Source organism: Pleurodeles waltl, chromosome 3_1 (assembly GCF_031143425.1).
Source record: "Pleurodeles waltl isolate 20211129_DDA chromosome 3_1, aPleWal1.hap1.20221129, whole genome shotgun sequence".
Taxonomy (NCBI): domain Eukaryota; kingdom Metazoa; phylum Chordata; class Amphibia; order Caudata; family Salamandridae; genus Pleurodeles; species Pleurodeles waltl.
Window position 1 is genome coordinate 636896078 of NC_090440.1, and position 26665 is coordinate 636922742.

General features: G+C 43.5%; 1 protein-coding gene across 1 annotated transcript in view; it reads left to right on the forward strand.

Annotated features, from left to right (window-relative positions):
• LOC138284406 (mucin-2-like) overlaps nucleotides 1–26665 on the forward strand; it is a 1072535-nt gene that overhangs the window by 571658 nt on the left and 474212 nt on the right. The window contains exons 24-26 of the mRNA XM_069223143.1: nucleotides 11180–11419; nucleotides 17117–17273; nucleotides 18850–18978. Of these exons, the coding sequence (XP_069079244.1) occupies nucleotides 11180–11419; nucleotides 17117–17273; nucleotides 18850–18978 (526 nt within the window). The remainder of the gene's footprint in view (nucleotides 1–11179; nucleotides 11420–17116; nucleotides 17274–18849; nucleotides 18979–26665) is intronic.

A 26665-nucleotide genomic window follows, 5' to 3' on the forward strand; every position in this document is an offset into this window, starting at 1 on the left:
ATCCCCAATACAATTAATACAGAGAGCACTTGCACTTTAGCCCCTGTCAGCAGTGGTAAAGTGCCCAGAGTCCTAAAACCAGCAAAAACTAAGTTCAGCACAGTTTCATAACAGGACATCAGAAGCCAAAAAAGACAGGGGAAACCATGCCAAGAGCTGACAGGTCTAACAATCATTCAGATGCAGTGTGTTAATGTGAAAAAGGGAAACATGAAGGTGAGAATTTCCTTAATTGGCTAATATTCTCCATGACCCCAATGATTAAATACATTAAGAAAATATGAAATTCACATTATTTATGAGCAAATGTTAGTGGACAGCTCATACAGCTGACATTATGGGTTTATAAATGAAACATTTTAAAAGGCATGCTAGTTTTTATTTGTTTATTAAATCTGTGATTACCTTGAACTTTCCTTTTGTTCAGGCCTTGCCCTTCCTGGTTTCCTGCACAACTGAAGCTCAACAAGGCCTTAAATATGCAAACTGCAAGAAAAGATAAAAACAGCTCTCAGAGCTAACAGCAGCCTTGGATTTACCAATTGTATTTGTTACAAATGAAAATGAAACCAAAAAAGGTTTCCAAGATGAGAATTGCACTGTCTCCATTGTTGATTTTAAGCATTTCCTATTCTACATATGAAACTGAAACCAGAAAGGTTTTTGGTAAACTGTAGATGAACTGTATAACCTTTTCTCCAAGAGCTGATTTATGGCCCAAGTTGTGGGCTACTTGTCTTACCCAAACCAGCAAAGCTTTCTGCAGAGACTTGTGTAAACTGAGATAAAACACTTAGTTAAATAAAATGAAATGTTGTACAACCTTGAATTCACTGAAAACAAACAAGCAGTTGCATTTCCTCCCCTCTCTCTTCACCCAGCACATGCCATGAGAAGGCTGCTTATCAGTGAAATAGAATGTAGGCCTCTCTCATAACTCTGATTTGCTGTTGCCAACCAATCAGTGTGAAGGTGTGTTTCACAAAAATGAAAATGTGTTGGATTAACTGAGGAATGAGGAATGAGGAGCAGGGATGATGGGTGAGGAGTAGGGATGACGAATGAGGTATGAGAGGTAGGAATGATGGAAGATGGAAGAGAAGGAGGGATGAGAGGCAGGAATGAGAAACAGGGATGAGGGATGAGAAGTAGGGATGATGGATGAGAAGTAGGGATGATGCATGATGGATGAGAAGTAGGGATGATGGAAGAGAAGTAGGAATAATGGATGAGAAGTAAGAAGGATGTATGATGAATGAGAAGTAGAGATGATGAATGAGAAGTAGAGATAATGAATGAGACGTAGGGATGAGAAATATGGAGGATGGAAGAGTAGTAGATATGATGGATGAAAAGTAAGGATGATGGATGAATAGTAGGGATGAGAAACAGGGATGAGAAGTAGGAATGATGTATGATGGAAGAGAAGTAGGGAAGATGGTCGAGAAGCAGAGATAATGTATGATGCAGACATTTGTGTGTGGATAGGCAAGTCCATCAAGCACAGCCAACACGTGTTTCATCACGCAGTGACTTTTTCAAGGCTGTAAAAGATATATATACAAAATTGTTTTACTAGTCATTTGTTATACAAAGACCATATAGGTGCAGAGATAGAGATAAGTAATCCAGATCGATGATGAAAGATAGTTAACAGACATGGAAATAGTACTGTTAGGTATATGTCTAAGAGAGCAGACACCAAAGGTAAACCAAAACGAGGTCGTCAGTGAATGAGAGAGATCAAGGAAGGCTGCCAAGATATCATACTCCATAAGTTTGAATAAGAGACACCATAAAGATAAAAGGTGTAAGCAAAACATGTGTCATTGTGGAACTAATTCATAGATCCCATATCTAGATGTTAACCGTGACACGTGAGGGAAAAAGATTATTAAACATGCATTGTTAGGGTAAAGAACAAGGACTAGGAACTACCTAGATTTTGGACAAATTGGTAGTTATTCTGAGTTGAAGAAATGTGGAAAGAGCACTACTGAAAAAGCAGAAAAAAGAGACAAAGGTGGTCATTACGACCCTGGCGGATTACTTCCGCCAGGGCTGCGGGACGCGGTGGCACCGCCGACAGGCCGGCGGTGCCCCGCGGGGCATTCTGACCGCGGCGGCTTAGCCGCGGTCAGAGAAGGGAAACCGGCGGTCTCCCGCCGGTTTCCCGCTGCCCCCAAGGAATCCTCCAAGCTTGGGGATTCCGACTCCCCCTCCCGCCATCCAGTTCCTGGCGGTACTCCCGCCGGGAACCGGATGGCGGGAGGGGGAGTCGCGGGGCCCCTGGGGGCCCCTGCAGTGCCCATGCCATGGGCACTGCAGGGGCCCCCGTAAGAGGGCCCCGCTTGTATTTCACTGTCTGCATAGCAGACAGTGAAATACGCGACGGGTGCAGTAGCACCCGTCGCACCTTCCCACTCCGCCAGCTCGATTACGAGCCGGCTTCATGGTGGGAAGGTCGTTTTCCCCTGGGCTGGCGGGCGGCCTTTCGGCGGCCGCCCGCCAGCCCAGGGGAAAACTTGGAATACCCTCCGCGGTCTCTGGACCGCGGAGCGGTATTCCTGACGCGCAACATTGACGGGCGGCCTCCGCCGCCCGTCAATGTTAGAATGAGGGCCAAAGTGCCAAGTAAGTAAATGTTGCGTAGTAAAGTCTCCGAAAAGGTAATTAGATAGAGTGTATGCTAGGAAGATTTAACTGTATCCCGAGTAAATGTAAAGGGCAGTATCTAGTTTGCATGTCGCAGGGTAGTGAAAATCGAAACAGATTGTCGTAGGTAATAAAATCCGTAGGACCTTGGTAAGTCCTTGGTAAGTCCTAAAAGAGACAGGAAGGCATCAATTGGAATGATTGGGTAAAGTCAGGAGCTGATGAAGTAGTAAAACAAACCCATAACGGCAGGGGCACAGCAAGGGAGTAAGTATAGATGTACACTAGAGAGAACTAGTGATTAAGCGCTGGCCTAATTAAAGTAGTAGGAGCTGAGTAGTATGTAACAGTAGGGGGATTGGATTAAAGGTGGGTTTACTAATCTGCACTAAGGCGTGTGTTTGAACCGCAAAAGTAAAGAACCCAGTAAAGAACCCAGTTGGAGATCGGAAGTGCACAATAAAGAGAACTAGTAACTGAGCACTAGCCTGATCAAAGTGGTAGGATCTGAGTGGGTTAGTATAGCAAGGTAACACAATGAATAGTGGGAGTAACGCACTGTTGTTACATAGAAGAAAATAAGTACTAGTAGCAGGAGTACCATATTGAATGGTACAACGGAAAGTTTGCCACTTGCAAACTGGTAAAGGTTATGTGAGGGACGGGGAAAACAGTATAGAAGGGCAAAATGCGTAAATAACAAGAGCACTCTAATGGGCATTAAGGGTAATCGTGGTGGTATAGCCTAATGAATCTCACCGGGCAAACAGTAGTCATACCTGAATAAACGGGACAGCGAGTGCGTGTCTGTTCTTAAACCCATTCGGTACTGGGAGTGTGGTGTTTAGCGCAAGGTTAAGTATGCTGAGTGGTCTGTAACACAAACGAGGGGTTCGGGATGAAGGATGAGAAGTAGGGATAATGATTGAGAAGTAGGGATGCAAAGTATGGATGATGGAAGAGAAGTAGGGATGATGGATGAGAAGTAGGGATGATGGATGAAAAGTAGGGATGATGAATGAGAAGCAGGGATGAGATGCAGATCTGAAAAGTAGGGATGATGGAAGAAAAGTAAGGATGATGAATGAAAAGTAGGGATGACAGATGAGAAGCAGGGATGAGAAGTAGGGATGAAGGATGACAAATAGGGATGAGAAGTAGGGTTGAGGAGTGAAGAATGAAGATGTCCTAAAATGGATGCTGTACAAGTGGCACCATTGTTTAGAAAAAAAATAATTAAAAATAAGGCAGGGCAGGAAGGAATGTGGAGAGGAGCAAACGGATAAGAAAGCAAGTGGAGAGAAAGTGGCATGGGAGGAATGTGCATCTGTCAGGCCTTCCCGATTCAACTGTTTTTTTTAAAACTATATTTAAAAAATAGGACAATGAAAAAGTATTTCCTTGACGTCAGCAGTCATAAATTATGTAAAGAAGAAACACTTCATAGGTATGATAAACACAAGAGTAGGCAGGTTAGCCACAGAATAGAGGCCAGGAAACTGAGATAGACATAAACATCAACTACTCATGAGCAAGCCAAAGACCCCTTAACTTATATTGTATTTTGAGGAAACAAACTTCCACTCTTTTCCAAGCTGGTGGTTTAAACATGTTGCTATCTAGATAAACATCAGTGCTGTGAAAGCAGCTGCTACCATTGCAGCATACTTCACAGCATTAATATTCTCACCAGGCAGGCAGGGATCACTAAATGCAAGTCAAAACCCTTCCCTTGGGTTTCCACGAAGCGCTAAATGAGAGGCTAAGTCAGAAGGTAAAACTCCGGACTGCTGCAAGTTGTTAAAGCTGTCTGCAGCTGAAACCTAAAAATCAATAAAACACACACAACAGCAACATTTCCATTTAAGTAAAATGGTGAACGCTCCCTATGAACCTGGTGCCCTTAGGAAGCCATCACAATAATGGCAGATATCTACAAGAAACCAAAAATGAACTGCAGGCATTCATCAGCACTCAGTGAATAAACTGGGAACAATTCACACTCCGCAGACATAGATCAGTTCTGCACAGGTAACCAGCAGAATAACACAGACATTAAGCTTTGCTTATTGGGAAACCAAAAATGCATCACAGACATCCAACAGTGTGCTCTAGGAAATTCTCAACACAACACACATCTGCCAACCCTTTCTAAAGAAAATAGCAATGCACCAAAGATTTCAACCAACACACTTAACCAAGCCTTTATTATACCTCAGATCTTATTTTCTAATTTACATTTAATCATTAATGCTCCTCAGATATCAACAATCATTTCACGATAGACCACCAGAATTCCATGAGCTTCTATCCCCATTTTAAAGACAATTCCCAGTGCCAAAAAGGCAGCTATGTACGGAATCTTCATAAGACCAATCACATTCAATTGGCACCAACAAATATTAAGCAAAAAAACCCAAATGATATCCATTAGACTTCCGGCAGCTTACGAATATTCCACATGCAATTACCAATATTCAACAGGTAGCTACTAACAATTATCAAACAACTGTCTCCATTGTAACTTACTGTCACTGACCTGAAGTTGTTGAAAACCCACTTCTACTTTATACAATGACATTTTGTCTGTGACTCAGGTATCTTGTGCCTGTTGAAGAAAAACTAACTCACCAAGATCTGGTCATTGTGTATTTGAAACTCTACATTGTGCACAGACATTTGCTTTCAGAAGGTGTAGGAGGCTGGCCTGGTTTGTGGTGGGTATCTTGGGTACTTACACCTTATACCAGGTCCAGTTATCCCTTATTGGTGAAATGTAGTAGTGTTCTAGCAGCTTAGACTGATAGAGGTAGCTATAGCAGAGCAGCTTGGGCCGAACTAGGAGACATGCAAAGCTCCTGCAACACCACTTATAGTTACACAGTACTTATACACAAGTAAAGACAATACTCACTTTTACCAAAAATAAAGGTATTTATTTGGGTGACACAGTACCAAAAATATCTTAGAGGCACTAGACACCAAAATTAGACAAGTAAATAGTCATAGAACAATGCAAACAATAGGAAATGCTATAGAATGCAATGGGAGAAAATGGGTCGAGGGTCAACACAAACCATATACTAAGAAAGTGGAATGTGAATCACAAATTCCCCCCTAGACAAGTGTAGTGTGTGCAGAATCGCTGGGAGAGTAGGAATACAGTAAAGGTAAGTAAATAACCCCACCCCAGAGTCCAGAAAAGCAAGAGTAAAGTACTGCAAGTTTCCTTAGGACACACTACACCTCGTTTTGGGGATTTTGCAGACTGCTGCATTATTGGACCTGCAAAGGAAGGGGACCAAGTCCAGAAGTCAAAAGAAGGTCCAGGAATGACAGGAGCCCCTGCCAACCCAGAAGAGGGTGCAAAAGAAGAGCCCCCAGTTAGTCAAAGACTGCAGAAATGCACCCTAGGAAGATGCCAGCGGGTTCCTGCGTGATGCAAAAAAGTCCCACGACGTGAAGATCGTTGCAGACAAGATTTTGTTTTTTCGTCAAAATGGCACTGGATGGACCCAGGAGGGACCTGGGGCCTCAACTCTGAATGAGGAGGAAGAGGGGGCTCTCAGCTCTTTAGAGAGCCCTCAGGATGCCAGCCAGCACCCCCAGAAGCCGCAGGATCCTGGTTCAAAGGAGGTGCAAAACAAGGTTGATGCAGCACAACAAAAGAAGGTCCCACGCTGTGAGGGAACAACTCAGCGAGTTGAGCACCGCAGGGTGGGGAGCTCGGGCCAGGCTGTGCACAAAGGAATTTTGCAAAGAGCACACAGAGGCCTCAGGGGGTGAAGAAGACACAGTGTACAGGGGTACCGTCGTTCTGGGGGAAGGCAAGGTCTTACCTCTTCCAAATTGTGTCAGCAGGACCTCAGGACACTCTATATCAATGATGTCCACCCTCTGTGTCCTTAGGAGCATGCTCGTTGCTGTGAGAGGAGTTCCAGGGTACCAGTCATCATCTTAGAAATGCATTGCTTGGAGCAGGGGAGTGACACCGTCAGTCCACAGGAGATTTCTTCCGTCCTTCTGGTGCAGGATGAAGATAAGGAGTCCCCAGAGCATGCACATCATGGAAATTGTTGCAGTTGCTGACTTGGAGCTGAGGTTGCTGAAGAAAGTGTCTCTTGTAGACACTTTGTTGCAGTTACAGCGTTTCTTGGAGTAGGCTGCGGTTGATCCGAGGTAAGAGGAGTCCGAAGTTTTTGCAGAGGATTCCCAAAGGAAACTTGCAAGCAGAATCTGAAGAGAACCCACAGAAGAGACCCTAAATAGCCTTGGGAGGGGGATTGGCTACCTTATCAGGTATGGCCCTATCAGGACGGGTCTCTGACGTCACCTGCCGGCACTGACCACTCAGATCCCTCCGGAGTGCCCCCACACCTTGCAAAGCAAGATGACTGAAGTCTGGGACACATTGGAGGAGCTCTGGACACCACCCCTTGGGTGGGATGGACAGGGGAGTGGTCACTCCCCTTTCCTTTGTCCAGTTTCCTGTCAGAGCAGGGGAGAAGGGGTCCCTGAACCAGTGTAGACTGGTGTATGCAAGAAGGGCACAATCTGTGCCCTTCAAAGCATTTCCAGAGGCTGGAGGAGGCTACACCTCCCCAGCCTGTAATACCTATTTCCAAGGGCAGAGGGTGTAACACCCTGCTCTCAGAGGAAATGCTTTGTTCTGCCTTCCTGGGACTGGGCTGGCCAGACCCCAGGAGGGCAGAACCATGTCTGTGAGGTGCCAGCAGCTGTAGCTGCAGTGCAAGCCTCAGAGAGCTGGTTTGGCAGTAAAGGGGCTCCATGGTGGAGCCCCCAGCATGCATGGAATCGGCACCCCAATATCAGATTTGGAATGGGGGGACAATTCCATGATCTTAGACATGTTACATGGCCATTATGGGAGTTACCATTGTGAAGATACATATAGGTATTGACCTATGTGTAGTGCACGCATGTAATGGCGTACCCGCACTCACAAAGTCTGGGGAAATGGCCCTGAACTATGTGGGGGCACATTTGCTAGTGCAAGGGTGCCCTCACACTTCATTGCTTTGCACCTAACATTCAGCAAGTGAAGGTTAGACATATAGGTGACTTATAAGTTACTCAAGTGCAGTGAAAATGGCTGTGAAATAGTGTGTACACTATTTCACGCAGGCTGCAATGGCAGTCCTGTGTAAGGGTTTGTCTGAGCTCCCTATGGGTGGCAAAAGAAATGCTGCAGCCCATATGGATCTCCTGGAACCCCAATGCCCTGGGTACCAAGGTGCCATGTACTAGGGACCTATAAGGGGGGTCCAATATGCCAATTGAAATTGGTAAATGTAGTCACTGGCCTACAGTGACAAATTTAAAAGCAGAGAGAGCATAAGCACTGAGGTTCTGATTAGCAGAGCCTCAGTGACACAGTTAGGCACTACACAGGCGTACACATTAGGCCACAGAGTATGAGCACTGGGGTACTGGCTAGCAGGATCCCAGTGAGACAAGCAAAACACACTGACATATAGGTTTTTATCTATGAGCATCGGGGTCCTGTCTAGCAGGATCCCAGTGACACTCTAAAAACACACTGACACACACTCACAAACAGGCCAAAAGTGGGGGTAACCATGCTAGAAAGAGGCTACTTTCCTACAGAAGGCATGTTAGAACTCTTGGTACCTTACATGGCATGCACTGGTCATAGAATGAGGCCAGAGTTGTTCAAAAGATAATTGAACAATTACTGGATATTCTTCATGACTTCTCCAAAGTACTCAGGGCCAGATGTAGGAAACTGTTTGCGACTCGCAAACGGCAAAATTTGCCGTTTGCGAGTCGCAAAACGCAGTTTCCTATGCAGAAATGCATTTTGCGAGTCGGAACCGACTCGCAAGATGCATTTCCGACTCGCAAATAGGAAGGGGTGTTCCCTTCCTATTTGCGACTCGCAGTGGGATGCAATACCATTTGCGACCGCATACGCGGTCGCAAATGGCATCGCAGTTACCATCCACTTCAAGCGGATGGTAACCCACTCGCAAATTGGAAGGGGTCCCGATGGGACCCCTTCCAGTTTGTGACTGGACCCACAAATATTTTTTCAGGGCAGGGAGTGGTCCAAGGGACCACTCCCTGCCCTGAAAAAATACTGAAACTAAAGGTTTCGGTTTTTTTTAAGTGCAGCTCGTTTTCCTGTAAGGAAAACGGGCTACACTTAAAAAAAAAAAAACTGCTTTATTTAAAAGCAGTCACGAACATGGAGGTCTGCTGACGACAGCAGGCCTCCATGTTTGCGAGTGCCTATACTCGCAATGGGGCCGCAATTTGCGACCCACCTAATGAATATTCATGAGGTGGGTCATTGCGACCCCATAGCGAGTCGCAGTCGGTGTCTGAGACACCGTACTGCATACCAAATTGCGAGTTGCAATTTGCGAGTCGGATGGACTCGCAAATTGCAACTCGCAATTTGGTTTGTTGCTACATCTGGCCCTCAATCTTGCAGTTCTTTAGAAGAGGTGGATTGTTGGTTCTTTAGCAGTAGTAACACACTATGGGCCTCATTTACAAGGCCCTTGCACCAGATTTATCGACGCTCCGTGGCGCAGTGTCCTGAGTCATATTTACAAGGCAGCATCAAACCACTTTTTGTGGCTTAATGCAGCCTTGTAAATACAGCCCCTTTACAGGCACCACTTAGTGTGAAAGGGACGTGCAAGGGGTGTTGCTGTGGGCGTTCCACCACAACACCATTGTATTTTGACACTGCCCCAGATTTACAATAAACCTTAAACCTGAGGCAGCGCCAAAAACTAAGCCGTCCCAGGGGTGGCGTTAGCATGGCTCAACGAGGATAAATACTTTTATTTGTCCTTGTGTTTGCTTTTTCTATGTGTGCTGCATTCTGCAACACACATAGAAGGAGCACAATTCCACGAATGATTGTTTACATGCAGGAAGGTGTCATTCCTGCACATAAACAACCATTAAATAATGACAATTTGCTACTTTTAAGTGTGATGTATTCCGAAGCACACATAGAAGTAACAAATTGCCATTACTGATTGTTTATGTGCAGGAAGGGAATCATTCCTACACATAAGCAGTCATTCCCTGCAACTAAGGCACCCTTGCACTAATTTTAGCACCAGCGCAAGGGGAAGCAGAGCGGTGTGCCATATTTTCGTAAATATGGTGCATCCCTGCTTTTCTGAAGTGCGCAGTGATGCCAATTTTGGCGCAGCACCGTACTGCACTAATTTCTTGTAAATAAGGACCTATATTCTTATGAATTGGTGAGGTCCACATGTGCAATTGTATGATGATTGGACGGGACAAATGCTACAACTTGCTACTTTTGAAAAAACAATTTGTAACATGCAAGATCAACTGACTGTTTTTGAGGAGGAATGGTATCCCCTTTTAAAAAGACTACCTTATTGATAATACAAAAAATAGTTACATGTAGTTTTATGTCTATTCAGTTCTCTTTTGAAACAGAAAATTACTATTTAAATTGTTCTCTGGAGGCCATCAATATTTCATAAATATCTGATAATTGTTCAATGGGAAAAAGATTATTAATTTTTCTGTATCTTTGGTTATATGTTTCTAGATCCTTGTAAGCACTATTTGTTTAGATGAAAAGTTTTGAAGTAATATATTAGCTGTTAAGATTATTATCACGGCTATGAAAAAATGGGTGTTTAAAATCAATATGATCATTATGCAATTTGCTATGTTTTTCATTTTCATTCTTCAGGAATTTTGATGTGAAAGAGTGCTAGAATATTTTTAGTTTTGATATCATTTTGTGCTATTCAATGATTTGAAAGATATTGCAGTATGCATTATATATTTTCTGAAATGGTTTTCGTCTGTATCGTTAGTGTTATCATACACCAAATTTTGAGAAAGAAATGTATGAAAAAAGATAATTGTTCATTTTTTAAGGAATTTGTGCAAGCATCCTTACAACATCACCCAGACATAAATCGCACTTAATTTGTGTAATTAGGAGGGTGATTGAAACAGAACTCAATCGTAGATCTAATCACAGTGAATCTGAAGAAGAAATTGCCAAGTTCTACGTCAAACTCATTTCTGAACAAGAGGCATTTTAGCTTCCTTTTAATCTCTTTTATCATTTTAAATTGGTGAAATGTCAGGTGTTGCTCAGGAAATGAATCTTTATTCGTGATTTAGTCGGTATGGAAGCAAATGTTCTTACAGATATACTGGTTGTCAGCTGCAGAAATTCAGAAGCATGCTCATTGTCCATGTCACATACGTAGACCATGTGTATTAAACAGTGAGGAACACGAGTAGAGAGAGTAATGTAAGTAACTATCAACATATAGTGGGATTGGTTTTGTAGTCTGTGCTAATATAAAAGCTGGCGCTGCAAAATAAAAGAAAAATATTTAGATAACAGAAATTAGACGTATGAAATGTGTGCATTGAACAATTCTACCACTATATTGAAGCAATACCACAACAGCACTAAACTCCAGCTCTCTACCTAACTACATTGGGTGTATTCTCTTCCCAGGGTAAGATCTGTGGCTTGTGCGGCAATTATGATGGAAACAGCAAAAATGACTTCACCACTAGGAGCCTAGCTGTCGTAGGGGATGTGACGGAATTCGGTAACAGCTGGAAATTCTCACCAACTTGCCCAGACGTTGGGTATTCCAAGGATCCTTGCTCTTCCAACCCCTACAGGAAGTCTTGGGCCCAGAAGCAGTGCAGCATTATCACAAGTGATGTCTTCGCAGCATGTCATACTCAGGTAACAGGAGAGAAATCAATGTTTTGTTGTCAATGACATCTCAAAAGGGAGTATATCTGAGGATTCAAAGGCAAATATTAGAGGCATCTTGGTTTTCACTAGCTGGAAATTACTACCGTTTATGAGATCTAATGGATCAAATGAAAAAAAAAACATTCTGAAATGCAAAAGTTTAACTTTAAAACACCTAAAAAAGGCAGATTAATAGAACAAGTCACCATATAGTCAGCCGCATTTTCCAGGTTTCTAACAATATTAGTATGTTTCACCATGGGAAAAATTACTCGAAGGCGCCGTTCTCCCAGCCTCTTTCATATATCATTTGCTGTGTTTCTTTTTATGGCAGCATAATTATGTGAAGTATATTTTGGCCATTTGCTCATATTGCAGTGGTAAATTCTGAATCCCCTCCTTCTCTGAATATTGCCTTATCAAACATTTCCTCCATTGTGCTCTTTTTAATCTCAGTTCTACCTAACTCTTTGCCCTGTGAAAACGATCACCTTCAGTGACGAGGGCTTTCCTGATTGGAGGAAAGCAGTACCTTTCACAATATTTAGAGGTTGTTGAGCCTTCAATGTGTGAGGCACATATCGATGGTAACTAAGGGGCAGTGTACTCAGCCACAAATGTTTGTGGTGGAGTACCATGTCTGCCAAACTGACACCACCCATTCTATTATGCGGACAACAGGTCATCAGTGTAGGTACTCCAGACTGTCTTCACAATATAGAATGGGTGCCGTGATGTATTTGCGTTTTTTGCTTGGAACCACAAGGAAAAGCCTGCCAGTCCTGAACAGAACCCCATAGCCTGGGAGAACACTTCCAGAGTGTCATTAGCTGCCCAGGTCCTCCACATAATCGTTGGTGGACACCGGAAGGAAAATTATTAATGGTCCACATGGCCAGGGTAAAAGACTAGTATTTTTTTTCAGGAAACAAATTGCCATTTTGGTAGCTTGTTTCTTGAACACACAAAAGTTGCCAAGCTGGTGGTTTAAACACGACACCTTCTCAACAAACGTCACTGCTGTGAAAGTAGCTGTCACATTGATGACTTCCTTCACAACAATAGGATTCGCACAAGGAAGACTGAGATCATTAAATGTAGCTTATGACCTCCCCCTTGTGCTTTCCACCAAGGGCTAAAGGAGACTCTAAGTCAGTAGATAAAATGTTGGACTGTTGGAAGTCTGAACATCAATCTCAGTAATGAACCAATCTCTATGGCTAAGAAATCCAGCTTTGTGTCACATGAAGCTTCTGAAGTGAAAGAGAACTGGCATCAACAATGACATACCAGACATTGAGGAACCATTGCAAGCCTCAGCCTTGGACCTTGCACTGCAGGAGTTTGACTTCCATTTTAAAGACATTGGGCCAGATTTTTGGTTTGAAGAATGGAGTAAAGTCCATCAGGTTGGGGTGGGCATTAGTTCTGCCACCCTGATGGACTACAGTCCGTACGTTATAGAGATGACAGCCAGCCCAGCTGTTACCTCTGTACACAGAAATGAATCATCATCACAGTGGTTCCTTTCAATGGTGAAAGCAAAAAGTTTGTTGGATGGCCGCTGTTGATTTTGACAGCTGTCTAACAAACTTTTTCAATATTTTTGTTTCAAGATACTGTTAGACATGGCATCCTTGGTCTGGTCTCTCCTAACTGTTTGCATCTGCTTTCCAGTATGCTACTGTGTGCTGGACTCTGTTTTTGCTGTTTTTATTACTCTGGGCACTTTACCACAGCTGACCAGTGCTAATGTGCAAATGCTCCCTATGTGAAATTGTATGTGTAATTGGTTTTTCATGATTAGCATATTTGATTTACTAGTAAGTCCCTAGTAAAGTGCGCTAGAGGTGCCTAAGCCCTGTAAACCAAATGCTACTAGTGGGCCTGCAGCCCTGATTGTGCCACCTGCGTGGTTAGCCCTGTAAACATGGCTCAGACCTGCCACTGCAGTGTCTGTGTGTGCAGTTTTAAACTGCCAATTCGAATTGGCAAGTGTACCTACTTGCCAAGCCCAAACCTTCCCTTTTTATGCATGTAAAGCACCCTTAAGGTAGAACCTAGGTAGCCCCATGGGCAAGTGCAGTGTATGTCAAAGCTAGGACATGTGTTGGTGTGTTTTTATGTGTCTTAACAGTGACATTCTGCCAAATTTGTTTATCCCTATTGCAAGGCCTATCTCTCTCATAGGTTAATATGGGACTGCCTTTAAATATTCTTAAAGTGTAGTTTCCCTTTGAGACCAGATAGAAATATGGAGTTTGGGGTCTCTGAACAATTTAAAAATACATATTTTAGTGAAGTTGGTTTTAAGATTGTAAGTTTGAAAATGCCACGTTTAGAATGCAGGCATTTTCTTGCTTAAACGATTCTGTGACTCTGCCTGTTTGTGGATTCCCTGTCTGGGTAAGACTGACAGTTGGGCTTTTTGTGAATCTCCTCTAGACTGTGACGCAAAGGGAGCTGGGGTGTAGCCTGCATATCCCGATGAGCCACTTGGGCTAGAGTGGAGGGGGAGTGGTCACTTACACCTGAATGGGCTGTTCCTGACCTCGCACAGTGCAGTCTCCAACCCCCTCGTGTGTGTCTGGGGCCAGGCCTGGGCAAGGCAGGATCCTGTAGACAACAGAGACTTTTCTTTGAAGTTGGGCAACTTCAAAGGCAGAAAGGGGTATAAATAGTGGACCCAAAACCCCAGGCTTTAGGTTTCTTCAAGGTGTGCTTCTGGAACCAAGAGGAACCTCTGCCAAGGAGAAGAGCTAAAGAGCTGAGGAGAAGTGCTGCCCATGTCTGTGATTGTGCTTTGTTGGGCTATCCTGCAGTTGCTGCTTCTGCCTATGAAAGGGGACAAACACTGGAATTTGTGGTATGTTCCTGCTTGAGAAGAATCTCCAAGGGCTTGAAATGAGCTTGCCCCCTGTTCTGAAGTCTCAGGGCCATCAAAGACTTCCTCTGCCAGCACCTGGATTCTCTGCTGAGACTACTGCCCTGCCAAGTGTGCCTAATCCAGTCCCTTTATCCTTGAAAGGAGAAACTGGTAGAAAAACCAAGAAAAACCAAGTAAACAGACTTTGGACGGCTCTGAACCAAGGCTGCTGCAGAATCCTGTGATGCCGCCTGCAAACAAAGCTGTGGTCCATCCTGAAGTGTGATGACCCCAAAGGCCCGAAGTCACTGCAGCCTCGCTGAAGTCCGCGACTCCGTGGAAGTCGCCGCACCATGTTGTGACCGCCGGATATTGACTCTGCGGAAATACGCAGATCCACCTCTTTGCACCGCCACTGCCTCTCCTCCACTGCTCAACGCCTCTTTGTGATGCCTCTGCTCCTTCACCTCACAGCACTGGAACCAACGCCACCTCGGATCCAGTGACACCGCAATCCCCGACTCCGTGCCTCGGCTTCTTTCTGCATTTACACAAGGTACTGTACCTGGGGGTCTGTGTGACTCCTTGACCGGTGCCATTGACGTCAGATTGTTGGGAATGACTCAGTTACGATGCCGTGATCTCACCTCACTGAAGCATTTCTAAGCGCTATTTTTGTATTTAATCTTTGAAAATTCATAACTTTGCTTGTGTATGTTGGATTTTTGCCATTTTGCTCTTGTTTTGTTTAGATACATATTGGCTATATTTTTAAACTAGTATGGTGTCCATTTCATAGTGTTTTCCCTAAATTACTGTGTGTGATGGTACAAATACTTTACACATTGTCTCTGGGTTGAGCCTTTCTGCTTGTGCCAAGCTACCTAGTAGGTGTGCGGGGGTTAACTGGGTATGTTTCTCCTTTGCCCTGACTAGACTGAGTGTCCTTGCTTGGACAGGGGTAGCCTGACTGTCAACCAAAGACATCATTTCAAACAGATACATATTCCCAAATCAAGAGGTTGTTTCTGAAACACAAAGAAATAATGATCCCCACATTATGGGAGTTTTCTCCCAGGGTGTGTGGGTCATTATTTATTTCTTGTCTCTCACAGTCAGGTTCTCTGTGATTGTGACGGACAGGAAACAAATGACACTGTACCATCTACCTAAACAGAACAGACAGTGCTTTGTCCTTCCACCTATGGCCTGATAGAGTAATTTTATGTCTATGCTGGCTCCGTTAATGGAATACATAAGATCCCACATCTCTAAACGACTGAGAGTTTGGGCTCAGAATAATCCAATGGATTTGCAAAACTCTTGTCTGCCAAACTCTGAATCGGGCCTTAATTCATAATGTAAAAACTCTGGGGGTCATTATGACCCCGGCGGTCGGTGTTATAGTGGTGGTAGTACCGCCAACAAGCTGACGGTACATACCGCCATATTATGACATTGGCAGTTTAGTAAAAGCCAAACCGCCAATGTACCACACTGACAGCCACTGCGGTAAGGACTGTGGGGTTGAAGACTACAGTCTCAAGCCCGGCTGCCGTCATTAGGCGGCCCACAGTAATATGACCCCGCCCACCGCCATGGTTTCTGTGGCTTTTTTACCACCACGAAACCCATGGTGGTAGGCCCTATCAATGGCAGGATCCCAGTGGCATATCAAACACATTGATAACATAGGGTTTCCCCTATGAGGGCTGGAGTCCTGACTAGCAGGATCCCAGTGAGACAGTAAAAACACCCTGACATATACTCACAAACAGGCCAAAAATGGGGGTAACAAGGCTAGAAAGAGGCTACCTTCCTACACCTACTGTGTAAATATCTTGTTCCACATATGATTGGTAGTTAGGAACTTTTTTTCCTTAATCTAGTAACTAGCCTAATGTGGTAGAAACCACTAAATAAACAATAATTTGCCAGATCTGGCTTTAATGCTCTAAAGCACGTAAAAACAGGTATTAAGAAGTGCTTTTAAGTGCTGTTTATCACATTAAAATCTGCCCTATTGGCTTTAACAATGCTAGGTAATAGTCCTGTGGGTGGAATCAGAGCTCGCCGTGTGTTTATTTTAATCAGTTTATAACAATACGTCTTGTAGGCTGCTGTTTGTCATGTTGGTTCTAGTAAATTAAGGGGCATATTTAAAAGAAAGTGGTGCATCAGTCCTGATGTGCCACTTTTCTTGCGTCGCCCCTGCCACACCTAACAACACCAAAGTTGCTCTGTATTTACAATACGGCATACCATGGAAGTCATTAGAATGACGCGAAAAATTGTTAACGCTTATTGTGGCGCTTTGCTGCACTAGCGTAAAAAAATTGGACACTAGTGCAGCAAAGAACAGGGAGGCCCTTTGATTAAATGGGTGCGCCATTTATAACACCTGTTAATAGCAGGTATTAAAAATGACGGAAAAATGGTGCAGTGAAATGTAAATTTCACAGCGCCAGTTTTTCGAACCTCCCTGCATCGGAATGCTCCCTTTGCATACATTATGGCTGGCGCAGAAAAATTGTGGCGCAAGGGTTTACAAAGTGGCACAATGCAAGCATTGCACCACTTTGTAAACAAGGCATGGGAGAAAGGCCTCAACACCGTCTTAGTGTAAAAAAAATGATGCTTCAGTGGTGCGAGCTGGCACCAGAGGTTTGTCTTTGCATCTTCTTTGAAAATGTTCTTCCTTCACATTTCTTACAAAATCAAGATGGTGGTATATACATACAGAGTACATTCAGTTAAACTTAAGAGTGGACATAGCAAAGCGCAAAACTGCAAAATGTGCTGCCTCTTGCCGCCCACAGGTCAGCCCTATCCTCTTCTACGAAGGCTGTGTGAGTGATGCCTGTGCCTGCGATACCGGCGGAGACTGTGAATGCTTCTGCAGTGCGGTTGCCGCCTACGCCCAGGCTTGCAACGAAGTTGGCATTTGTATTCACTGGAGAAGCCCCACCATATGCCGTGAGTGTCGAATAATAAATAGTTCGAATGCACAAAGTAAGAGAGGCTGAAAAGATGAATGGGTCGCATTTTTCTGGAGAAGACAAGGAGGGGAATTCAAAAATAACACCGACAGAAAGTAAATATCTAGCGACTTAAAAATGAAAACAATGAACTAGAAGAGGGTACAGGGTTAGAGATGAAGGTAAATGGATAGGGACAGATTATCGCAATTAACAGGCAACGCTTTAAATGTGCCGTTACTGTCCGGTACTGAGTTCCGGCACTTTTTTAATTTATTTTGAGAGTACATGCACTTTTCAGGGAAAACGTAATATTTCCACTTGGCGAGTACCGGCACTTCTCAGAAACAAGCAAGTACACTGATACAGAGTACCTGTCATTCTGTTTTTCCATTCCATAAGCACTGTTTACAGGGAATAGAAACAGCATCTACCTGGTTCGACGCTCCACCTGACTATCTTCTGGCAAGCTGAATGGGGATTTGCGTCCTATAAAATAACATACGTTCACATCTGTAAGTCTTCACACAACGCAGTGCAGGATCAAATTTGCTGCATTGTGTTTCAAGAAAGGGAAAACAGCACAAACTATAGGATGGACAGCTTTGTACCATAGCTCAGATGTCAGTGAGCGCGTCCTAGTGCACGATTTTCTACTCGAAGCATACCCTTCCCATGCTAATTCCTATGAGTAGACTATCTCGGAAGGGACGTCCGCAGCATTGGATGTGTATTGTGGACTGTATTACGCATCCATTGCTTCACTCCCCCCCTTGTTGGTAACTATTTTCAGTAGGCGTTAGTGTCTGGTGCAAAGCCTGATCTGGCTATCTCAGTGGATCTGGCTTGTGTCATACCTGTGGGTAAGTGCTCTGATAGCGTAAATCTCCAAAGCAGCACAGGGCTCTTTTTGCGCTAAGAAACGTGCATCGTTGTGAACAAAACATCTTTTTTATGGATTATAATTCATAGCTGATGCTTTGCCTCCTGTTAAAACCGTTACAAAGCTCTTGTAAATCTGTGTCTGTGACACCAAAGTTCCCCATTCAGCACCTGACGACAGACTATCCAGTGTTTACTAGGAGCTATTTGACGTAAGAGATTACAGGTTTAACAATTATCTGTCAAGTTTATCATTGCAAACAACGTAAGAAATAGGAAGGTGCCTTATAAGGAACCATACAGTGACTTAGCCATGTCTTCCCTGGAGCCTGTTTCTGTCACATTTCCTGAAGGTCTGTGAGTACGGCAAGACAGACCTTACTTTATACTTAATTTAACATGCTACAGTAAGAACACACATCTTTGACATTTTGCCCTTCACGAAGTAAAGTTACCTTTATTTCTCAATAATTATTTCGAACAACTCTAAAGATAATTTTTTGATAATGTTTCTAAAAGATCCTATTTCTCAACTCTTTCAGCAATGCTATCACATTAACAGATTCCTTCTGAATAAAGCTCAAATTCTAGCCTCCCCAAAGTCAAGGAAAGAATTCCAATGCAATCACGCTTAAATTAATACAGTTTATCGAATACGTGTAACCTCTTATTCTTTTCATTCTTTCCCACAGCTCTGTTCTGTGATTACTATAACCCCGAGGGTGAATGTGAGTGGCACTACATGCCCTGTGGAGCTCCCTGTATGAAGACATGCAGCAACCCCAGCGGCAAATGCATCCATGATCTGCCTGGATTAGAAGGTGAGAGGGAGTATGTTTGAGATGGGAACCCTTTATACCTTTCTTCATGGGCATATTCCAGATTAATTTCAGGAACTCTAAAGGGTTGATTCAGAATTGAATAGACAAATGTGTCTTTTATTAGCATTGCAGAGGTGTCTTTTTTAATGACTCCACAAAAAAGTAATAAAAAGAGTAAGAGAGAATTTGCAAGTGGGAACATGTGTTAAAACATGCAATTACGAACTGTGTTAGTGCTCTATACACCTCTATACATGGAGGCCCAATGGAGGCATAAAACAGGAGAGGAGCTAGGCATTCAGACATATTTGTGTAAGAAGACTATGGTACATCAGAATCTTTTTTTCCTACTCATGAAGATCATGGGAGGCCAGCCCGTTCCAGGGTAAGGGGTGCATAACTTCTTTTTCTGCACAGGGCTGTTCGATTCCTAAGATAATAATAAGGCTGTGTGATTAGGATAACAGCACCACCGAGTGTGGGCGACTGAGTCAACCCCACCCCGCTTGGAAGCCGGCTAGCCCGCTTTGCCTCAACGTCTTTATCAGAGGAGAGGTGATTGTGGCAACCTAAACCTACCACTGTGGCTCCTCAGGGAAAACGTGTGAGCAGATCACACCCCTTTCACTCAGTTACTCAATTACTCACATATGCCAAGGTAGGACACGCGATGCAAACTGGGTTTCAATGTATTATTGACGCAATTGCATCCTAGTGTAGAAACCATAAGCTGCATTAATAAGGCAGATGAAACATAACACAGTATTCATCATCGCAACTGAGGTAAAGAAGATAAACAACCACACCATTTTGTTTTCTCGAAAGCCTAAAGATTCCTGCTGAAACAGTATGTCTAGATCTGAGAGCATAGTGGTCATACCCCTTCTGCCCACTCCGATCTAAGGCATATCATGTACTGTACATGGCAGCCTGGGACAAGGCACAGAGTGTATATTGTAAAATGGATGAAAAAATATGCAGGGTGAATTCTGTCTTCTTTGAAAGAGACAGCTGATTAAAATATAAAGACAGCCAGCTAAAAGCAGACTTTGCTAAACAAATATGAAAATAAATAAAAACCTCATTTTCACCACTCAAGCTTTTGAAATCAAAGGTCAGCTCCCCACCTCATGGATGTAGCTATCTCCTAAAAGTTCGACCTGCCAATAGGAAAGTATTTCAAACACTAGGTGAATTGAAATGTAGATATCAGCAGGGATGTCACACCATGTATTAATCACAGTGATGATTGTGTTTCAGCTACCGTAAAATACAACTTTTCTAGCTTTTCCATATTGAGCATTGTTAGAAATGGGGTTTCTGGTTGGCTAGGGTATGCACCTCAGCCAGGCAGAACTTACCCACTCTAGTCAGAGCAAGGGAGTTACACGTCCAAGATAACCCCTGCTCACCCCCTTGGTAGCTTGGCACAAGCAGTCAGGCCTATCCCAGAGGCAATGTCTAAAGCGTTTGCACAACACACACAACACACGTGACACAAAATGTACACCACAAAATAAACACAACACTGAGCTATGTAAAAATAAACTGTATTGCACAAAACATAATTAGACCAACATTACACGTAAGTAATACCCTGCTACCTTAGCAGTTGTCAGAACGTTACACAAGTTACTAATACTCTGCAAGAATACGCAGTTGTCACATTAGAACACGTAAGTACTCAGGATTCTGCAACATAAGCAGTAGTCAGGAATTACAGTAAGAATTCAATGCACTTGTCATGAATAACTCCTAAATACCCATAAAAGGAACATAGCACATATATGTCACGGCAGAAAAACAGGTAGGAAACCTATAAAACCCTCCAAGGTTCATAATAGGCTCACTGAGCAAATAGTTCCTAGAAGGTACCTGTTTTATATGAAGAGGCCCTCCCTGTGGCTAGAAAGAGGAGTATGGGGGGCCCCCGGCGCTCCTGTGTGCTCACGGGGGCCACGCGGTGATCCTGGGGAGAGGGGTGGTCGGCACCCTCTCCTCTTGATAAACGGGCCCCTCCGGTGGCTCGCGTTTGTGGTGGGGGCCTGCCTTCGCTGCCCCACACCCTGTCCTTGGGGTGGGTGCCAGGTGAGGCCCAACAAATGATTAGGGGGAGAGAGGAAGGGGCCCTCCATCGAGGTCTCCCTTCCCCGTTTGTTGAGGAAACAAAAATGCCCGGTTTGAAGAAAAAGGAGCGTCCTGCTCCTAGTGCAGAGACCGGGGAAGGTGGTGCTCCCTGCGCCTTCCCCATGTCCTGCAATGCAGCTTATCTGGTGCTCGGACCCCTCCGGGGGCCCGAGAAGGCACTCGCCCGCACCCGACGTGATGCAGGAGTGTCCCTAGTTGTTCCCGGGCCGTCACAGTGATTTCTTTAGGAATAAGGCACACTGCCTGCCGTAAGAACTTGTCAAGTCCAACGCAACTGTATAATGGACCTAAGCTTGACTTTGCCCATGCTGTAAAAATGACATGTTGTTTTAAATAATGTCAATATCAGAGGACACAATGTTGTTTAATGTTTATATATTGGTGGACAGTGTGTTCATACCATTGTCGACAAGTGCTAATTCTTTCTCTTAATTTTCCTTATCTATTTGCCTTAAACGAGCAGCCTTTCCATGTGCAAAAGCTTCCTAATTTCATTATGTATTACATATACGATTCTTTTGGAACATGGTTGTCTAAGAATCAGCAAGAAATTTTGTAAGTCTATGACTTTAAAAAAGGAGAGAGAGGTGTTTGTTTACAGCTGTTAATGTGGAAGATTTCAAACATTGCTAACATACTTCACCCACGCTATAAGTGGTGACAATACCTGAGTGTTGTGTGATGATGTAATGAGGGTCCAGTCAGCTCTCTCCAAAATCATGTGTGGAGTTGATAAAAAAGGCTTGACAACCATTTGTGTCCAATGGCCTGAACTACATAGAAATCCTGTAAGTCTACTGTGCAGGATCAACTACATGATGCAGCTTCATGTGATCAATGGTGAAAAAGCAGTTTCTTTAGTTAGAGTGTCAGCCAATCGTTGTGGCCATAACTATAGAAATCTGGAGCAAGAATTTACTGCAGGTAGATTGTATTTGTGTGCACCATCTGAATTTAGGGGTCCACAATGGTCCAAGTACACACATTGGATAGGCTTGTTTGATATTAGGAGAGGTATCTGCAGTGGGTTTTTGATAGTGGAACCCTTAATTTGTTGACAGATGTCACAGCCATGGTCATACTTTTTGGCTTGTTTGTATAGACTGTGCAACCATTAGCATTTATGTAAAAGAGAAATGGTAGCCGCCACACCAGCATGAGCAGAAGCAACACCATCAAGGCTGCTTTGATCAGTTCCAGCCTACGATATTGTTTGGGGATGACATGATCACCCACCCCTGGTATTGTTACAAAGACAGTGCTTTGGGCACTTTGGTGATAGGAATATATTTTGAGGTATGCTTTTAGTAAAGACTTACCATCAGCCGAGGCATTCACAGCAGCCATAACGTCATCATCCACCCTTGTATGAGAACAATTTATCGTATCAACAGATGCTGTAGCAACTGACGATGTGGCATCTTCATCAGCCAATGAGTTTCCTACAATGTGTATTCCAACTTGTTGGTGGCCCTGTGTAAGTATTACATGAGCCTGTGGTAGTTTGTCCTTAAGACCTGCCACTTTCCTCCTCAAAGAAATGTGTTTATGGTGTTTCCTATTGAATCGCTAAACCCATGAAGGCTCTAGTAGTCTATGTTTTCAATGAAGGACTGGGCACAATAATCTGAATCACACACAATGTGTGGGTATTTCAGGATTCGTATGTTCCAGCGCCATGAGCAATGCTTTGAGATCAGCAAGTTGTGCTGTAAAATCTATTAGTAAGTTTGATTTGTACAGAATTGGTACTGTGTCATCTCCATTATATGTGACACATGTGAATCCGATGGCACCCTGAATGACCCGGATTACCAAATTTGTTTTGTTTTCATGTGTGTGTAAGTGTCTTGTTTCAAGCATGTCAGTTTGTAATGATCTGAGATCATAGGACAATGCCTCAGGATCAATCCCATGTAATATTGATATCATACAGGCTGGGAACTATAATGGACTGTTCTCATACCCTTGAGGAAGTCGGCAAAAGTGATGCTGAGAGTCTAACACAGAAAAGGCACTTAAATCAGGGCTTTCAGGTGCTGGATGTTGGCCACTGGAAATGCCCAGAGTTGTTTTGTATTTTTTTACACACAATATTGTTCATAATGGCTGTGCTATGTGAATTTTAAATTGCAAATATATGTGTGACTGTTTAAATGTCTGTAATCTAAGACAATTCTATAAGAATGACCCATCTTAGCTACAGGAAACAAAGATTTATTCATAGCTGATATGCAGGGTTCAGTTACTCCCTGGTACTCGAGTTGTGAGAGAATTTCCCTTACTGGAGGGTTAGCATCACGTTTTATTGGGTATTGAGGTTGTATTTGTGGGTTGGACCGTATAGGTATAACCTGATGAGGAGATGACAATCTTTCTCAGACAATTACTTGAAGTACACATGTAATTCAATTTGAATTTTTAATTTATAGACCCTATCTGTCTGGGCTTTTGACTTCAAGGTAGTCATTAGTTGCTTTCACTTCAGAAGCTCATGAACATTTTCACAAACTATTGTGACCTCTGCCGCCCTGTCTAGCAGAGTTGTTGCCCACATTCTGTTCTTCAGTAATGTTGTCAATATGTGTGGCATACTTAGCTGAAATTGCTGCAATCTTTTTAAATTGAGGTTTGTGCTGTGAAAGTTTCTCTTCCTTTTTCATTGTGACGTCGGGTCACTGTGTGTTTTTGGTTTCACATACTGGTTCCTGTGGTCTGACCACCAACCTCTCTTGGTACATTTGTTAGATGAGTCCTGAAAGGTACAAGAAAGGTGTGCATCATTATACGGATACCTTATTTTTCAAGGTCTCGGTCTGAGGAGATTTTCCTCTTTGTTTTGCTTTATCCCTAATTAATGTTTGTTTATCCCAGTGTTTTTTAGAACCATCCTGCTTGGTATTAACCTTCTCAGAATTACCTTTAAGCTGTGGCTTATTTAGTCTAGGCCCTATCCTGACCTATACGAGTATAAGTCTTGAAAATAATCTTTGGTAGCTCACGCTTCTGGTCAATTTGAGGACCATCTTTGAGTCGCTGCCATATTGCCAATGCTGCTTCCCCTTTAATATTACTTAACATAATTGAGGATATTGTAGCAAAATTACCAATTAATTTTATCTCCAAATCTAGTGCAGGGGAAACTCCATGTTCATTTTGTATTTGTTTTGACACTTCTGGGATGTTCAATAGTGTTGACCATGTTGGCCCTTCATTGCTTAGGAGGCCTAGTATTATGTGTTAAATTATGTGTGGGAGGGTGCCTTGAAATTATTTTTGGTGTTCTTGATAAGTTAGTGGTATTTCTAGATATTAATAAGCTCTGTATTGTACTGTTATGTTAGCTACAGTATATGTGTGAAGAGTGTTTGTATTTATATTGACTGCAGTAAAAGTGACACAAAAATAGAATGTTTCTGTTCTGCATGCATCGTGGGCTTCTACCACAAATGTAACATCTCCAGGCCCATTTGCGAGGCCATTAGCAAGTAAATATTGTGTGAAAGTTTGTCTACAATTTACCAGAATTAGTACTGGTTGTGCAATATTTATAAGACAGAATTCAGAGCTAGAAACCCCAAATGGGCTATTCTTTTAAGGTGCAAGCTTGAACAACCTGCAGAATAAAATAGGTACTACCTATTTAAATGTGGAGAATTTTTCTCTAACACCACAAACATCCCTGTATAAAAAGGTGCGCAGTGTACCTTGGGCATGCAAGAGAGAGTCACCCAGGAGATCTGTTAAATAAGTACTTGACCTATCATTTATAGTTCCATGCTGTGTGGTTCCTCTTATAATAATAAGACTGTGAGCTTCATTAGGACCCTGGCGGTCTGCTGACCAAAAGTGGCTGTCTGACTGCGACATTACGACTGTGGCAAAAGTGCCACAGTCGGACCTCTGTCACTGCCACTTTTCAGCCACCAGACGGCCTGGCGGTCCCAATCTGCCAGTGCAGTGCTGCTGGGGATTACGACCCCTCTCTCCACCGGCATTTACTTGGTGGTTTCACCGCCACATAAATGCTGGCAGAGATGGCGTGCTGGGGGATCCAGATGGGCCCCTGCACTTGGCATGGGCAGTGCGGGGCCCTTCAGGCCAGCCCCGTCACACAAATCACTGTCTGCTCTGCAGACAGTGATTTGCGTGGTGGGTGCTGGTGTACCTGATGCACAACAAAATTGCCACCGGCTGTATTACAAGCCAATATCATTGTTGTTGCATGTTTCCTGCTGGGCCAGTGGGCAGAATCTGTGTTTCCACCCGCTGGCCCAGCGGGAAACTCATAATAGGGCCAATGGAAAGGAGGCTGCACTGGCAGTCTCCTGACCTACGGGAGTTTGGTGGGTAGCCTTTTCCGGCCGCCAAACTCCTAATGAGGGCCTGTGTGTTTAGGGCAGCTACACCACTGAGTACGGGAGATGGAGCCATCCCCACACCTCTTGGAAGTTGCCTGTCGAACTCCTGGCTACCGCGGTGCAACACCCAACCCGAAAAGGGAAGAGGTGATTGTGGCAACATAAACATGACAGTCTGACTCCTCTGGGAAGTTATGGGAACAGTTCATTCCCCTTTCACTCAGTTACTCAATTACTCACAAATGCCAAGGCAGTACACAAGATGGAAACTGGATTTTTATTGCTATTGAAGCAATGGCATCCAAGTGTAAAAAGCATGGTGTGAGAAATTGGGTTGTTGGTTGACTGGGGTGTGAGCCCTGGTCAAGCAACAGCCACAATTCCTTGCAGGGTGAATCATAAAAAGTCGCTTATCTAACCTGTGCTTAACTCTGGGTAGCATGACACAAAAACAGTCAGGTTAAACTTAGAGGAAATTAGTTAAGTATTTATGCAGTGCAACAGACAGCAATTCAATGCAAACACAACACAATAAAAATCCAATTAGTAGAACAGGAGTTATGGATTTTCAAAGTTTAAGGTTCAAAATACCAAGTCCTCAGTTTTAGAAAATGGCCACCTAGGCACCTTTAGCACAACAAAGGGTGCAGGAGTGGATGGAGAACTCTTGGGGGTTTGAGACTCACTCAGGCTGGATTCAGGTACGGGTTCAAGATAGCTGGAGGTTGTAATGTCCCTGCCGCTCTAAACAGGAAGCCAGCTAAACTAGCCCTTGGAATCACTTCCGAAGTCATGGGTGAAGGTGAAGATGCAGCACCCCACAGCTCTGCATAGTTAAATGCTAAAAACAATGGTTGAACTATCTTGGTAATTTATTTTAAAGCTAAGATACAGGTATAACACATTAACTGTACTTCACCTTTTTCTTCATAGAACCAACTACAGTAAAAATAGGGCTAGTCATGGTAGGAGCATGCAAACATTAAATTATTTCATGTTCCTCTTTTAAATTCCAGGCATTCTACATTGTAGGCTATTATGGGGCTCTTTTGGGTTGCTTACTTAATTCTTAAAAGCAGGTTTTCCTATCTGTGACAAAGTTTTTTCAACAGATCTGCCTGCAGATTTAATAGCTGCAGGAGACAGTCTGCATATGTAGGCCTGAAGTCATGTTTTCC